The 18,134-nt window shown below is 43.9% G+C and overlaps 1 protein-coding gene across 1 annotated transcript in view; it reads left to right on the forward strand.

The window, feature by feature from the left end:
* Positions 1–3,824: 3,824 nt before the first annotated feature.
* Positions 3,825–18,134, forward strand: part of LOC141104963 (uncharacterized) — a 108,973-nt gene continuing 94,663 nt past the window's right edge. The window contains 7 exon segments of the mRNA XM_073594772.1: positions 3,825–4,004; positions 8,286–8,403; positions 8,541–8,711; positions 14,031–14,228; positions 14,562–14,753; positions 14,840–14,963; positions 16,084–17,125. Of these exon segments, the coding sequence (XP_073450873.1) occupies positions 8,308–8,403; positions 8,541–8,711; positions 14,031–14,228; positions 14,562–14,753; positions 14,840–14,963; positions 16,084–17,125 (1,823 nt within the window). The 5' untranslated portion in view covers positions 3,825–4,004; positions 8,286–8,307.

The raw sequence follows: 18,134 nt of genomic DNA on the forward strand, positions 1-18,134 counted from the left end.
AAAAAGACTTGCAGGAAGCCTGGGACCTGGAGGAATGGCATAAAAGAGGATTGAGAGCTTATAAAGGTATTTTGAACATCTCAATGATAGAAGCAAATTTGAAAGTTCTAACCAGATGGTACTTGGTACTGACGAGATTAGCTAGGATGTTTCCCTCTACCTCCCCACTCTGCTTTAGGGACTGCCAAGCCCAGGGATCCATGCTTCACATATGGTGGGAATGTCCAAGGATTTTTGGAATAAATTATTTAATCTTATCCGTAGAGTCACAGGTCTCGCAATCCCAAAAAACCCACAAATAGCCTTGCTGAACGCACACATCCCAAAGACTGATAGCATTTATGTTTTTGGGAACTAAAATCACTGTCGCTAAGGCATGGAAGACACCGACAATTTCCCTCAAAGCCGCTAAGAGAAAGATCTCTTGGATCATGTCCCAAGAAAAAATAGTCAGCACCATCCTGGACAACAGATTGGAGCAATCTGGGAACCCTGGGCTGGGTACTTAGGCTTATCCCTCATCCCAGGGAACAATGCAGTCTGAAAGTTATACACGATTTGGGTACTGGCATCCTTCCCCCTTTTTCCTCCCTTCTTTCTGTTCTTTCCTTCCTATTCTTTTCTCCTTGTTCAGATTACTAAAGTTCACGATAGATTGTACCGTTTTTTTATCAACCGACTGTTTAAGAATACTTATACTCCATCTTAACTTGGGCAAGAGCATCTGAGCTCTAACCTCACACCATTGGGGTGATTATTGTATTTAGAGAAATTACAATAGCAGTTTACAGAACTCCCCCCAGAGGGCAGTTATACTTCTCGGGAGCAGTACTGTTGTTCCAGAGAGGCACGACAAGTCCAGTCCTCAAAAGAGCACTTTTCTGTTCGTCTGATAAGGCCAGCACCTGGCACAGTGTGATCCCTTATGGGGTGTCAGGTCTGACCCAAATCTGTAGTGCTCGACAGTACTTTGTGTCTTAAATTTGTGTTTCTTTTTTATCTTTTTTTTGTTAGCTTTTCTCTCTTTTATATAGCGGGTACGTTATTCTAATGTGAAGAATTCTGATGGTATTCTATACTGATTCAGTGTAAAAAGATGGAATGAAGATGTATTGTACCGATTTTCAATAAATGTTTTAAAATTAAAAGAAAAAAAAAAAAAAGAAAATCTTGAAAAGAAATTATATTTTTTACTTTTTGTTATTAAAAAAAGCCAATAAATGTAATTATTGTCATACATTTAGGCCAAAGTGTATTCAGCCACATGTCTTGGGTAAAAAAAATTCAATAAGCATATATTTATTGGTTTACGCAAAAGTTATAGTGTCTACAAACTATTGGATATTTACTGGAATTTACGCAGCTTTTAGTTTATGACTTCCTATCTCATTTCTTGAGGTGCTAAAATGGCAGGGCAGTACAAACCCCCCCAAATTACCCCATTTTGGAAAGTAGACACTCCAAGGAATTTGCTGAGAGGCATGTAGAGCCCATTGAATATTTTTTTTTTTTGTCACAAGTGATTGAAAAATTACAAAAATATATATATATATATATATATAATTTTTTTACACAAAGTTGTCACCTAAATGATATATTGTTCAAACATGCCATGGGTATATGTGAAATTACACCCCAAAATACATTCTGCTTCTCCTGAGTACGGGGATACCACATGTGTGAGACTTTTTGGCAGTCTTACCGCGTACGGGACCCCGAAAACCAATCACCACCTTCAGGCTTTCTAAGGACATAAATTGTTGATTTCACACCTCACTACCTATCACAGTTTCGGAGGCCATGAAATGCCAAGATAGCCCAAAATCACAACTTTCCTTTCCTGATAAGCTCCATGTCAGCCTACTACTGGGTATGCTCCTCACATACCCCCACCCGCAAGACCTAACTCATAAATTTGACTCTCGCCCTCAGGCCAGCGTTCCATAACTCGATTTCTGCACCTGGGTGGGAGTTTGTGCTGGCATGGAGCTCGTCAGCAAAGGAAAATTGCAATAGTTATTTGATATTCAATTTTCCATTTTTCTGACGGCTCCATGTCAGTCTACTACTGGGAACTAACTAGCTACCCAGGGTGGGATTATACGGAAACAAAATAGGGTTAATTATGGCCTCTGGCTAACGAGATAACCGTTTTGCCAAAATTAACAGTTGTCAACAATGACGGATCTATGTGATAATGAGAAATAAAAGGTTTGTATGGATGACCACGTTGCCGCCTTGAATATTGACTTTATTAAGTCTCTACAGGCGGCTGCTCAGGAGGTTGTGATGCTTCTTGTGGAGCGCGCCATTATTTCTTCAGAAATGGCTTACCCCCTATCCTTATATGAGAGGGAGATCACTTAAACAATCCAAGAAGCAATTACTCTGCTCGAAGCTCTGGCCCGCTTGCTTTAACCTCTAGGAACCTCAAACAGGCAATCTGATGCCTTGAAAGTTGGGCTCCCCGGCATCCAAAGGGCTCTTTGTCCGCCTTCCAGATGAAAAGTAGGCATACAATTTCTTGACTTACATGGAATCTTGAGGCCACTTTTGGAATAGAATCCAGCATCTGGAGCAGAACAACTCTGTCCAGCACGAAGGAGCCCTCAACTCAGAAACCCTCCTAGCTGAGGCTACTGCCACCAGGAAAGTGGTCTTTAACGACAACTTTATCATGGTTTTTTGGAGCAGACATGTAGTTGAGGGTGGGGGGATTTGGGCTAAGAGGGGGATTTGGGGGTGGGAGAATTTGGGTTAAGAGGAGGGGGCTAGGGGCAGGATTTGTGCTTGGAGGGGGAAATTGGGGGTAGTTGGGTGTGGAAGGAGGCTTTGTGCTAGGAAGAGAAATTTGGAGGAGGTGTGCTAGGAGGAGGGATTTGGGGGATTTGTGTTGGGGGGGATTTGATGGGGAGGATTTGTGCTAGGATAGGAATTGCAGGGGAAAGAGGATGAGTGTTAGGAGGGGTGATTTTCTTTAGGTGGGAGAGATTTGTCCTAGGAGGGGGGATTTGGACTGGGAGGAGGGAGAATTTGTACATTGTTTGGAGAGATTTTGGCTTGCAGAGAGAATTTATATTTAGGGGTGAGCGTGCAGATCAGTCCTGGTATGGATTGGGGAGGAACCCATGCCATTTTTAAAAAAAAACATTTTAGAGTGGTGTTCCCCTCCAAATCCATACCAGACCCAAAGGGCCTGGTATGGATTTGGAGGGGGACCCCAACGCTGCTTTTTTATTGCCAGCAAATTCACAGTTTGTTATTGAAAAGAAAAAATGCAAAACACTTGTGTTTTTGGTTTTGATCCATTAAAGTCTTTTACACACAAAACGTATTCTGCTGTGGGAAAAAAAGTCCCTGACCCTTTCCAAACACGCATTGACTGAAAAACATATAGGTGTGAACGTGTACCATAGGAAACAATGATAAATGGATTGTAGTGCGCTTCTGCAACTTGCAAAATGCACTAAAAAGCGCATAGGTGTGAACCTAGTGGGAAGGAGGGAGAATATACTCTGACAGAATGTGAGCCTTCTGTGAGTATAAATGGGGTCCTGACAAAGACCCGGGAAACCCCTTGCTTTCTTGTGAGCAGTTTAGATGATAGATGCATGGTGTATCACCCTTGTAGAGTCATTCCCGGGTGCTCTGTGAATTTACTTGGAAGAGAATTAATGGCCAAAATACAGGTAGGTATAACAATTGGAGATGGGGGAAGGGTGGACCTTTCTTCTCCTTTTTTACATGTTTGCAGAAAACCGTAGATGAGTTAGCAGAAGAAGCACAGGAAGTGTGGGCGGAAGATAGACTAGATATAGGATAGATTTACTCCATACCCTGAGAAGCCACACATGATGCAGTTGTAACAAGACAGCAATATCACATATTGTGCGCGGATCACGGTAACTAATGGAAGCTAAGCACAGAAAGTTGTATAACGTACAATATCCAAGGTGAAAGGAGGAGGAAAAAGAGAGCACACATCGCTGGAACACACAAAGAGGGTAATAAGATTCTATTTCTATTTAAACCAAGAAAACACCCTCCACCCCCACCCCCCTGTCATTTCTGTTCTCTTCCTCCATAGTCACTGTGATGTCTTTATCTCCAACATCCACTACTACACAAACCTAAAATACTGTTATCAGGGGTTATTCTTTAATATGTGCCCAGATACATCCAGAGCCTCTGGTTTATAGACCAGATACATCCTATACAGTTGCAATAAAAGGTATGTGAACCCTTTTGGAATGATATGGATTTCTGCACAAATTGGTGATAAAATGTGATCTGATCTTCCTCTAAGTCACAACAATAGACAATCACAGTCTGCTTAAACTAATAGCACACAAAGAATTAAATTTTACCATGTTTTTATTGAACACACCATGTAAACATTTACAGTGCAGGTGGAAAAAGTATGTGAACCCTTGGATTTAATAACTGGTTGAACCTCCTTTGTCAGCAATAACTTCACCCAAATGTTTCCTGTAGTTGCAGATCAGATGTGCACAACATGCAGGAGTAATGCTTCACCATTCCTCTTTACAGAACTGTTTCAGTTCAGAAATATTCCTGGGATGTCCGGTGTGAATCGCTTTCTTGAGGTCATGCCACAGCATCTCAATCAGGTTGAGGTCAGGACTCTGACTGGGCCACTCCAGAAGGCGTATTTTCTTCTGTTTAAGCCATTCTGTTGTTGATTTACTTCTATGCTTTGGGTCGTTGTCCTGTTGCAACACACATCTTCTGTTGAGCTTCAGCTGGTGGACAGATGGCCTTAAGTTCTCCTGCAAAATGTCTTGATAAACTTGAGAATTCATTTTTCCTTCGATGATAGCAATCCCTCCAGGCCCTGATGCAGCAAAGCAGCCCAAAACCATGATGCCCCCACCACCATACTTTACAGTTGTGATGGGGTTTTGATGTTGGTGTGCTGTGCCTCTTTTTCTCCACACATAGTGTTGTGTGTTTCTTCCAAACAACTCAACTTTGGTTTCATCTGTCCACAGAATATTTTGCCAGTACTGCTGTGGAACATCCAGGTGCTCTTGTGCAAACTGTAAATGTGCAGCATGTTTTTTTTGGACAGCAGTGGCTTCCTCTGTGGTATCCTCCCATGAAATCCATTCTTGTTTAGTGTTTTACGTATCGTAGATTAGCTAACAGGGATGTTAGCATATGCCAGAGACTTTTGTAAGTCTTTAGCTGACACTCTAGGATTCTTCTTCACCTCATTGAGCAGTCTGCGCTGTGCTCTTGCAGTCATCTTTACAGGACGCCCACTCCTAGGAAGAGTAGCAGCAGTGCTGAACTTTCTCCATTTATAGACAATTTGTCTTACCGTGGACTGATGAACAGCAAGGCTTTTGGAGATACTTTTATAACCCTTTCCAGCTTTATGCAAGTCAACAATTCTTAATCGTAGGTCTTCTGAGAGCTCTTTTGTGCGAGGCATCATTCACATCAGGCAATACTTATTGTGAAAAGCAAACCCAGAACCGGTGTGTGTTTTTTATAAGGCAGGGCAGCTGTAACCAACACCTCCAATCTCATCTCATTGATTGGACTTCAGTTGGCTGACACCTCACTCCAATTAGCTCTTGGAGATCTCATTAGTCTAGGGGTTTACATACTTTTTCCGCCTGCACTGTGAATGTTTACATGGTGTGTTCAATAAAAACATGCTAAAATTTAATTCTTTGTGTGTTATTAGTTTAAGCAGACTGTTATTGTCTATTGTTGTGACTTACAGTAGGTGACCGCGATATTGTGTCAATCTCGCCGCAATTATTGGCGAGATTTGACACCTGCGAGCCCCATCGCGGGAGCCAGCGCCGAGATGGCTCACTCATCGGGAAAGGAAACGTTTTTTTCCTTCCGCGATGAGCGACAGGCAGTGCTGACAGCTGTCTGGTATGAATCCTGAGGGGGAATGCCGTGCCAAATTTTAAATGAAAAAACCGGCATGGATTCCCCCCAGGGGCATACCAGGCCCTTAGGTCTGGTATGGATTGTAAGGGGAACCCCTACGCCAAAAAATTGGCATGGGGGTCCCCCCCCCAAATCCATACCAGACCCTTATCCGAGCATGCAGCCCGGCCGGCCAGGAAAGGGGGTGGGGACGAGCGCCCCCCCTCCTGAGCTGTACCAGGCCGCATGCCCTCAACATGGGGGGGTGCCTTGGGGGAGGAGGGGCGCCCTGCCTCCACCCCAAAGCACCTTGTCCCCATGTTGATGAGGACAAGGGCCTCTTCCCGACAACCCTGGCCGTTGGTTGTCGGGGTCTGTGGGCAGAGGGCTTATCGGAATCCGGGAACCCCCTTTAATAAGGGGGCCCCCAGATCCCGGCCCCCGACCCTATGTGAATGAGTATGGGGTACATGGTACCCCTACCCATTCACCTAGGGAAAAAGATGTCAAGAAAAAAAAAACACAGTACACAGGTTTTAAGAGTAATTTATTAGGCAGCTCCGGGGTCTTCTTCTGCCTTCGGGGGGGTCTTCTTCCAACTTCTCCCGGTGTTCCGCCTCTTCTCTGGGCCCCTCCGCTATCTTCTTCCAGCTCTTTTGCCAGCAGGGGCGTGGTCTGCTGCCGCTGTCTTGTCGCCGATGTCTCGCCGCCGCTGTCTCACCGCTGTCTCGTCGCTTCTTCTTTTCTTCTGATGTTGACACGACGCTCTCTGGCTGGAATGCTGTGTGCGAGCTGCGGAGCCATTTATATAGGCGGTGACCCCGCCCCCTTGTGACGTCACGGTCCCAGCATGCGCAGGGACTCTGGCGTCATAAGGGGGCGTGACCGCAGTTACAGTATATAAGAACTGTCAGAACAGAAGCGTCACACAGCGGGAACCCCCCATGGATGCGGATCGTCCGGAGAACGAAGACGCCACAGGAAGATGCGAACGAGAAGACCGAAGGAAGAAGCAGAGGATCAGAGGAAGAAGAGGAAGAAGCGGGAGAAGAACAAGATGGAGGAAGAAAACCAAATGAAGACCAGAAGAAGATGGAAGAAGAAGCGGGGAAAGAAGAAGACATTAATAAAGTAATTGTCAGAAACCGTCTCTTGTCTTTTTTTAAATTTTTGATACTTTTTTGGGAAATGGTAGGGGTACATTTGTACCCATTACCATTTCACACAGGGGGGGGCCAGGATTTGGGGGTGCCCTTGTTAAAGGGGGCTTCCAGATTCCGATAAGCCCCCTGCCCGCAGACCCCCACAACCACCGTGCAAGGGTTGTGGGGATGAGGCCCTTGTCCCCATCAACATGGGGACATCCTCCCCATGTTGAGGGCATGTGGCCTGGTACGGTTCAGGAGGGGGAGTCAGCTCTCTCGTCCCCCCTCTTTTCCTGCGGCCTGCCAGGTTGCGTGCTCAGATAAGGGTCTGGTATGGATTTTAGGGGGATCCCCACACCATCTTCTTTTTAATTTTGGCACGGGGTTCCCCTTAATATCCCTACCAGACCTGAAGGGCCTGGTATGGAATTTGGGGGGACCCCCCACGCATTTTTAAAAAAAAATTTGGTTCGGGGTTCCCCTTAATATTTATACCAGACCTGAAGGGCCTGGTAATGCACTGTGGGGGAATCCCAGGCCATTTTTTTCAATGACTTTTATGAGTATTGCAGAGACCCGACAATTCATTATAGCTGCCAGCGGTTCCGCTAGTACTTTTAAATGACTTTCTTTTCCTTTAGAAATGTCATTTTGTGCAGGGACTGTTCTAAACACAGGAAACATGCGCCACTTTACAGGCATACTATAGACACCCCCAGGTACGAAATTTAAAGGAATATTTCACTTTTATTGTTTCACTTTAAGCATTATTAAAATCACTGCTCCGGAAAAAACGGCCGTTTTAAAACTTTTTTTTGCATTGATACATGTCCCCTGGGGCAGGACCCAGGTCCCCAAACACTTTTTATGACAATAGCTTGCATATTAACCTTTACAATTAGCACTTTTGATTTCTCCCATAGACTTTTAAAGGGTGTTCCGCGGCTTTCAAATTTGCCACGAACACCCCAAATGGTTCGCTATTCGGCGAACGGGCGAACAGCCAATGTTTGAGTCGAACTCATGTTCGACCCGAACAGACAACCCATCCCTAGTCCAGATACATGCTGGACAGGAAATCAAAGGAAATCTCCGCAACCAGGACAGAGAAGAATACCTTGAAAAACGCCCTAACTCTTCCCCAGATTTTGATAGGAGTTGTTATTTAAAGGAAATTTTTCATCCCATCACAGTTCAGATAATTTTCAGTTTATTATTTGTCTACAGAGGAGAGTCCTGTATAGATGACATGACCACATCAATGAGGATGGAGACGGGCCAAAATCACATGACTGAAAGGATATTGGACCTCACCCTGGAGATCATCAACCTGCTGATCGGAGAGGTGAGGAGGATTCTGGGAGGTCATATGACATCACTCTAATCTATATTTATAAAACACAGACCTGACCAGAGAGGTGAGGAGGATTCTGGATTCTGGGAGGTCTGTAGTGAAATTTGTTACTTTCTCTTTTTACGCAGGATTATAAAGTAGTGAGAAAAATATCTGGTGAACCATTAGCACACAGCAGCTGTCTTCACAGGACATCACCCATCACAGTTCCTTCACCTCACTGCCTGACAACAGAGGAAACCAGTGCCAAGAAGATTCTAGAAGTCACCAAGAAGATCACTGAACTACTAACAGGAGAGGTGAGTGGTGCCGGGAATTCTGGGACATTATCCAGTAACAGACAAGGGATGCAAGTGCACGTAGGTTCTGCGAGTGCACGTGTATTGTCTTGTTGAGTAATAGTGTATTGTCTTGTTGAGTATTAGTGTATTGTCTTGTTGAGTATTATGACGCGTACACATGATCGCACATTCTGACAAAAAATCCATGTTTTTTTTCCGACGGATGTTGGCTCAAACTTGTCTTGCATACACACGGTCACACAAATGTTGTCGGAAATTCCGATCACCAAGAATGCGGTGATGTACAACACGTACGACGAGCCAAGAAAAATGAAGTTCAATAGCCAGTGCGGCTCTTCTGCTTGTTTCCGAGCATGCGTGGAATTTTTTGCGTCGGAATCGTCTACACACGATCGGAATTAAGGACAACGGATTTTTTTGTCGGAAAATTTGAGATCCAGCTCTCAAATTTTGTTTGTCAGAAATTCCGATGGAAAATGTCCAAAGGAGCCTGCACACGGTCGGAATTTCCGACAACAAGCTCCCATCGAACATTTGTTGTCGGAAATTCTGACCGTGTGTACGCGGCATAAGTGTACAGGGTGTAATCCACAATCCTCATTTTATATAATAGGTACAATGCCCGGCGGGTGTTAAGAGGCGACTCACTGTACATCTTGCGGCATATAGGTGTTCCTTGATCATCCGATCGAGGGTGAATACTGCTGTGTAAAATGTAAGCACATTTTTTCCCTGGAAGCCCAGGTTCTGAATCTGGGGAAGCAACTGTCAGCACTGAGAAGTCCCTCCATACTAAAGGAGAGCCAGGAATGTACGGCAGCAAGTGCCAGCAGGGGCCAGCACAGAGGCGGGTGGAGACAAACAGGTTCAGGCACTAGGAAAGAGTAGATGGGTGACAGTCAGGAAGGATAGAGGGGGAAGTGGCAGGGAGGCCAATCCAGGGCTGGAGCATCCCAATACGTACGCTCCATTGAGTGACATTGGTGAAACCAGTCAGGGACCAGCACTGCTGGAGCTGAGGGACTCTCCTAGCTGCCGGGGCAAGAACTCCTCCAGTGAGGGGGGGGGCGAAGGGAAAGGAAAGACAGATTCCGCTTGTAGGGGACTCAATTCTTAGAAAGACAGAGAGGCAAATCTGTAACAAAGACCTGAAGCACCAAACTGAATGTTGTCTACCAGGCGCTCGAGTTTGGCACATCACGGATCTGGTGGACAGATTGCTGGGAGGGGCTGGGCAAGACCGGGCTGTCATGGTGCATGTTGGCACCAATGACAAAGTCAGAGGCAGATGGAGTGTCCTAAAGAACGATTTTAGGGACTTGGGAGCTAAATTGAGGAAAAGGACCTCCAAGGTAGTATTCTCAGGAATACTACCGGTACATCGGGCCACACCAGAAAGGCAGAGGGAGATTAGGGAAGTAAACAAGTGGCTGAAGAGCTGGTTTAGTAAGTAGGGGTTTGAGTTCATGGAGGACTGGGCCAATTTCTCAGTCGATAACCAGTACTATAGAATGGATGGACTGCACCTAAATGAGAAGGGTGCAGATCAGCTGGGAATGAAGATGGCCAAAAAGTTAGAGGGGTTTTTAAACTAGGCAATGGGGGGGAGGGTCCAGAGGTAGAGATAGTCAGCGCGGAACATATTCCAGAGGGTATTGTTTTGGGCATTAGTGGTAGGTTGACCAAAGCACATAAACCCAAGGTAAGTATAGTAGCAAGTCCTTGTTGCAATCTTGGAACACCCAATAAGAGGATAATATGTGACTGGTCTAAACTACATGGCATGTTCACCAATGCCAGGAGCCTGGCGGACAAGATGGGTGAACTAGAGATACTGTTGTATGGGGAGGATTTGGATTTTGTGGGAATTTCAGAGACCTGGTTCAACAGCTCTCATGATTGGCTGGCAACCATTCAAGGGTATACCCTTTATTGCAAGGATAGAGAGGGTAAAAAAGGGGGAGGGGTATGCCTATATATCAAGAATAATGTACATGCTATGGAGGAGGTGGAATCCTTATGGGTAGAGCTCCAAAGGGATGAAGCAAAGGGGAAAATAATACTGGGAGTATGCTATAGGCCCCATAACCTGAGGGAGGAAGGGTAGAGATCTCCTATCACAATTTGGATTAGCAGCAAGGATGGGAAGTGTTATCATAATGGGGATTTTAATTATCCAGACATAGACTGGGCGGAGAGAACCACCCATTCATCTAAGGCTCGCCATTTCCTAAATGTCTTGCAGGACAATTTTATGGGTCAGATGGTAGATGCACCAACTAGAAATAAAGCGTTACTGATTACCAACAACACAGACCTGATCACGGATGTGGAAATAGGGGGCAATTTAGGTAACAGCGATCAAAAGTCAATTGGCTTCAGTATAAATCACACAAATAGGAAACATAAGGGAATACAAAGACACTGAATTTCAAAAGACCCTACTTCCCTAAACTACAAACCTTGCTAGAAGGCATAAATTGGGATAAAATCTTAGGAACAAAGAACACGGAGGAGAGATGGGTTTGCTTTAAGAGCATATTAAATAAGGGCATTAGCCAATGCATCCCATTGGGTAATAAATTTAAAAGAGTGAACAAAAGTCCTGGATGGCTTAACTCCAATGTAAAAAATATATATATATAAAAGCAAAGAAGAAGGCCTTCAAAAAATACAAGGTAGAGGGATCATCATCAGCATTCAGACTTTATAAAGAATGCAACAAGAAATGTAAGGGTGCAATGAGGACAGCTAAGATAGAACATGAAAGGCACATAGCGGAGGAGAGCAAAAAAAAATCCCCAAAAATTCTTTAAGTATGTAAACAGTAAAAAAGGGAGGACAGACCATATTGGCCCCATAAAGAATGAGGAAGGACATCTGGTTACAAAGAATGGGGAGATGGCAAAGGTATTGAATTCATTCTTCTCCTCGGTCTTCACGAGGGAATCGAGGCGCTTCAGTAACCAAAACTGCAGTGTTTATCCTCATGACACATCACAGGAAGCACCCTCATGGTTAACAGAGGACAGAATTAAAATTAGACTTGGGAAACTTAACATTAATAAATCACCGGGACCAGATGGCTTGCACCCGAGGATACTTAGGGAACTCAGTCAGGTAATTGCCAGACCATTGTTCCTAATTTTTACTGAGAGTCTACTGACTGGAATGGTACCAGCTGATTGGAGAAAAGCCAATGTAGCACCAATATTTAAAAAGGGCCCAAAATACATCCCTGGGAATTACAGACCAGTTATCCTAACATCAATAGTATGTAAACTCCTGGAGGGGATGATAAGGGACTATATACAAGATTTTAGTAATAAGAATGATATCATTAGCAGTAATCAGCATGGATTCATGAAGAATCGTTCTTGCCAAACCAATCTATTAACCTTCTATGAGGAGGTGAGTTGCCTTCTAGATAAAGGAAGGCCCGTAGACATGGTGTATCTGGATTTTGCAAAAGCATTTGACACAGTTCCCCAAAAAAGTGTCATGGTTATGCAATAGAGTTTTGTCTGTCAGCTTACCTGTCTCCATGTGTTCATCTCTAAAGACCAGCTGACTCTCACCTGACTGGTTTTATAACCTCTCCTCTAAGCATGGCCCCACCCCAGGCCCTATCAGGGAACCCTATATTAACCTGTGCACTGCAAGCCAGCAGTGCTGATCAACCATTGTGTGTTAGCTTTCGTGTGTACTTGCTGTGTTTCCTGCGTCTGATTCCAGTTACCGACTTTGGCCTGTTCTTGACTATTCCTGTCTGCTCGTGACCCTGACCTTTGGCGTGAACTCTGTTGTCCTTGTCTGCTTGTGGCCTTGACCTTGGCTTATTCCCTTACTATCCCTATCCTCCTGTTTCCTACTGTGGGTGTGAGCTGGGGGACCCTGGGGGTCGCGACCTGGAGCCAGTCGCAGCCCAGTCCATCCTCACCACTAGAGGCTCTGGTGAACACCTGCTGGCTCTTAGATTCCGCGCCCCAGGGAATCTTAAGCTCTAACCCCGGTGGGATCCGTGCTGGTGTTCCAGCTGCCCTGCCTTCCTTACAACCCTGACTCCCATCCACAGCAGTCAGCCATAGGGTCCACTACCTTGCGGTGCACTCCTGATCCCTACGGTGTGCATCTGTCACCTAGCCTCAAGGTGACCTGACAAAAAGTTTACTGTACAAAATAAGGTCCGTTGGCATGGACCATAGGGCGAGTACATGGATTGAAAACTGGTTACAAGGGCGAGTTCAGAGGGTGGTGATAAATGGGGAGTACTCGGAATGGTCAGGGGTAATAGTGGGGTCCCCCAGGGTTCTGTGCTGGGAGCAATCCTGTTTAACTTGTTCATAAATGACCTGGAGGATGGGATAAACAGTTCAATCTCTGTATTTGCGGACGATACTAAGCTAAGCAGGGCAATAACTTCTCCACAGGATGTGGAAACCTTGCAAAAAGATCTGAACAAATTAATGGGGTGGGCAACTACATGGCAAATTAGGTTCAATGTAGAAAAGTGTAAAATATTGCATTTGGGTGGCAAAAAAAAGGATGCAATTTATACACTGAGTGGAGAACCTCTGGGGGAATCTAGGATGGAATAGGACCTGGGGGTCCTAGTAGATGATAGGCTCTGCAATGGCATGCAATGCCAAGCTGCTGCTAACAAAGTAAACAGAATATTGGCATGGGGATCAACTCCAGAGATAAAACGATAATTCTAACGCTCTACAAGACTCTGGTCCGGCCGCACCTGGAGTATGCTGTCCAGTTCTGGGAACCAGTCCTCAGGAAGGATGTACTGGAAATGGAGCGAGTACAAAGAAGGGCAACAAAGTTAATAAAGGGTCTGGAGGATATTAGTTATGAGCAAAGGTTGCAAGCTCTGAACTTATTTTCTCTGGAGAAGAGACGCTTGAGAGGGGATATGATTTCAATATACAAATACCGTACTGGTGACCCCACAATAAGGATAAAACTTTTTCGTAGAAGGAAGTTTAACAAGACTCATGGCCACTCATTAAAATTAGAAGAAAAGAGGTTTAACCTTAAACTACGTAGAGGGTTCTTTATGGTAAGAGCGGCAAGGATGTGTAACTCCCTTCCACAGGCAGTGGTCTCAGCAGGGGGCATCAATAGTTTCAAGAAACTATTGGATAAGCACCTGAACGACCGCAACATACAGGAATATACAATGTAATACTGATATATAATCACACACATAGGTTGGGATTGATGGACTTGTGTCTTTTTTTGACCTCACCTACTATGTAAATATATAATTATGTGTCTTGATGGTGACTGTATCATTGTGTGTGTCAGGTTCCTATAAGGTGTCAGGATGTCACTGTCTATTTCTCCATGGAGGAGTGGGAGTATTTAGAAGGACACAAGGATCTTTACAAGGACGTCATGATGGAGAATCAACAGCTTCTCAATGATGTAAATATGAAAAAAAAAAATCTCCATAATGGGATATTAATACTCACGCTGGAGATCGTCTGTCTACTGACTGGAGAGGTGAGGAGGATTCTGGGAATGTTTAATCATTCTTAACTCTATGAATAAAATATTGACCTGCCTTGTTAGGTGAGGAGGATTCTTTTTTTTTTTTTTTTAATTCAGTACTTTTCTTATTCTTTTGATAACAGTACAAGTTATAAATTTACACATACATTTTTTTCCAGATACATATATCTTACTTCTAAAGTTCACCCACCCAAAAAAACAAAAAACACAATCCTTCATTTATTTTTTATCCTCCCCCTACTGTATCTCTCCCACCCCCTTGACACCGCTTTTGGGGTCGAGGTGAGGAGGATCTGATATACTATTAATTGATGTATATTACAGGACTGTACTGTAGTTATGAAGTCATCTACTGAGAATAAAATAAGAAGGAGAAGTCACCGCTTGTCCACAAGACAAAGAGAAAGACGAGACCCCATCCCCATGCATCCACCACCCCTCCTAGCCCTACAGGAAAATAAGAAGAAGAAGATTCTAGAAGTCACCAAGAAGATGGTGGAGCTGCTGACAGGAGAGGTGAGCGGTGCCGGGAATTCTGGGACATTATCCAGTAACAGACAAGGGATGTGTCTGGATGGTGACTGTATCATTGTGTGTGTCAGGTTCCTATAAGGTGTCAGGATGTCACTGTCTATTTCTCCATGGAGGAGTGGGAGTATTTAGAAGGACACAAGGATCTCTACAAGGACGTCATGATGGAGAATCAGCCGCCCCTCACATCACCGGGTAAGAGGAGACTTTATTGTAAAGGAGAGAGCAGTACGGAGGGTCCACCTAGATCCCCCATCATCTGATAAACACATAGAAACAATGTATTCAGTCAGTGTGTGTGTGTTTCCTACAGATGGATCCAGTAATGGGAACCCACCAGAGAGATGGCCCCATCCTCTGTATTCCTGGGATTCCACACAGGAAGATTGCACAATCCCTCATTTATATATTGGGTATAGTCATCTAAAACAAGACTGTCCTTCATCCGCACAGCTCCTAAAATCCCTTTAAGGTCCATCTCCTTTCTCAATTTCCAACATGAAAGTGCTTCAATATACAAAAATGAAACTGTCCAGTGCTCCAAACACACAAAATTTTTTTCCAAGAGATTAAAAAAAATGCTCTCAGTGCTCCACATCACCCGCTATCCTCCACCTTCACATCAGAGAACTCACCGTAATTCCATGACTCCTCGCTTACCAATGGGTCATTAAGAGGTTTTATACATTACAGGGAAGATCCTCCAGGATCACCTCCTTAACATCATCATTAACAGCACTGCGGCTCTTTCCCTTTCGGTCACCTTGCAGAGCTCTCAGAGGTGATCTCTGACGTTGGCGGTATTCTATGTGCTGATTGGTGGAGAGCTCTGCAGAAGGTGATGGCATGGCAGCCATCTTTGTCGATGTGTCAGAGTCTGGGATGGATCTGAGGTGAGAAGATACTGGCAGGTATGGTATGAGATAACTGGAGATGTAGTATTGAGGTGGTGGTCCCGGATGATCTTCCATTGGGGGGACACAAGTGCTTAATAACCCATTGGTAAGAGAAGGGTCGTAGAATTCCGGTGAGTTCTCCGATGTGAAGGTGGAGGATAGCGGGTGGTGTGGAACACTGAGAACAATTTTATTAAACTCTGGAAGAGAATTTTGCACACGAGAACAGAAGAGACATAGCACTGTGCACTTTGTGTTTGGAGCTCTGGACACTTTCACTTGGTTTGTATTCATATTTTTCTCTTCTAATTGCCCCCAAATCCATGCCAGAGCTCTTATAGATTATTTGGTGATGGACCAACATATATGACTCCTGAATGGAAGGTTATAACATTTAATGTTAAATTGTTTCTCAACAGGTGGACACAATGTCCAGAATACCTCTGAGGAACATCTCATTGTATCTCCAGATTATAAAGCAGAAGATAATAACATTGTACAATATTCTCCAGGAGGAAATCCCGTTACTCCAAATATACATCCCAGACCTTCCCAATTGGGGAGATCAATGGATCCCTCTAATCCTGAGGAATCTTCTGATGGATCCCACACCAAGACTATAGGATCTCACAGTACAGATACTTCAATAGATCCTTCTATTCCCAAGGAATCTTCTTCAAGCCATGAAGGAGTTCCCACAGGAGAGAGTTCATTGTCATGTTCAGAGTGCGGGAAGACTTTCAATCATAAAAAAAGTCTTGTTAGACACCAGAGAACTCACACAGGTGAGCGTCCTTATTTATGTTCAGAGTGCGGGAAATCTTTTCTTATTAAAGAAGTCCTTGTTATACACCAGAGAACTCACACAGGTGAGCGTCCTTATTCATGTTCAGAGTGCGGGAAATGTTACATTCAGAGTGGAGACCTTCTAATACATCAGAGAATTCACACAGGTGAACGCCCCTATTCATGTTCAGAGTGCGGGAAGACTTTCAGTCATAAAGGAAGACTTGTTAGACACCAGAGAACTCACACAGGTGAGCGTCCTTATTCATGTTCAGAGTGCGGGAAATGTTACATTCAGAAGGGACACCTTCTAAATCATCAGAGAATTCACACGGGTGAGCATCCTTGTTCATGTTCAGAGTGTGGGAAAGGTTTCAGTCATAAAGCATACCTTCTTGTACACCAGAGAACTCACACAGGTGAGCGTCCTTATTCATGTTCAGAGTGCGGAAAATGTTTCAGTCATAAAGCACACCTTCTTGTACACCAGAGAACTCACACAGGTGAGCGTCCTTATTCATGTTCAGAGTGCGGGAAATCTTTCAATTATAAAGCAAGCCTTGTTCAACACCAGAGAGTTCACACAGGTGAGCGTCCTTACTCATGTTCAGAGTGCGGGAAGACTTTCAGTGTTAGAGGAACCCTTGTTAAACACCAGAGAGTTCACACAGGTGAGCGTCCTTATTCATGTTCAGAGTGCGGGAAATGTTTCACGATGAAAGAAAGCCTTGTGTATCACCAGAGAACTTTACACAGGTGAACGTCCCTATTCATGTCCAGAGTGCGGGAAATGTTTCATTAATAAAAATGACCTTGTTAAACACCAGAGAATTCACACTGATGAGTATCCTTTTTCTTGTTGAAAGCACGCCTTCTTGTACACCAGAGAACTCACACAGGTGAGCGTCCTTATTCATGTTCAGAGTGCGGGAAATGTTTCAGTCGCAAACAATCGCTTGTTGCACACCAGAGAAGTCACACACGCTAACAACCTTTTTCATGTTCATGATGTGTTGGGGGAGGGGCAACAATATTATTTTCGGGTACACTTTGGTTTGGGACGCCTGGAATTGAATTCTAGTAATACGATCCTCTAAACATACAGAGATGACTCGGTCCCGCACTCACACAGGCCACACCATACAACTAAACTGTGCTAATACATGGCCAGATATGACAATACATGGACAGCACTTCTTATTGGTTCCTGTACATTATCGCTCTTTTGATGTCTCACGGAAGAAGCCGGCTTTTCATTGGTCCATCCAATAATTATTACATTTTATAGTTTATGTTCTTCAGTTATAGAAGATTTGATGTAGATTCTAGCTTTGTTTTTATGGTTTGTTAATCACTAATTCTGATTTTCTATAATAAACAAGAACGCTCCGCACCTCCCAATACTCTGTTCTCAGATTTCTGGAATCACTGTGGAGAATTTCATTATTGAAGACAGATAGAGATTTCTTTTGGTTGTGTTTTTTTTTTTCATGTTTATTCTGTACAGGAAAAAAAAAAATCTTTTAGTTTCTCTTATAAATCTTATAAATCATCTTTATCTATATTCTGCTACATTTCTTTTATAAAATAAAAAAATATATATAAAAAAAATAAATCAGTGTGTATTATTTATTCTGTGTGACAGTTTTAGAGTCTTAAAACTATGATGGAAATTTCAGAAAAA

This window comes from Aquarana catesbeiana, linkage group LG08 (assembly GCF_042186555.1).
Source record: "Aquarana catesbeiana isolate 2022-GZ linkage group LG08, ASM4218655v1, whole genome shotgun sequence".
NCBI lineage: Eukaryota > Metazoa > Chordata > Amphibia > Anura > Ranidae > Aquarana > Aquarana catesbeiana.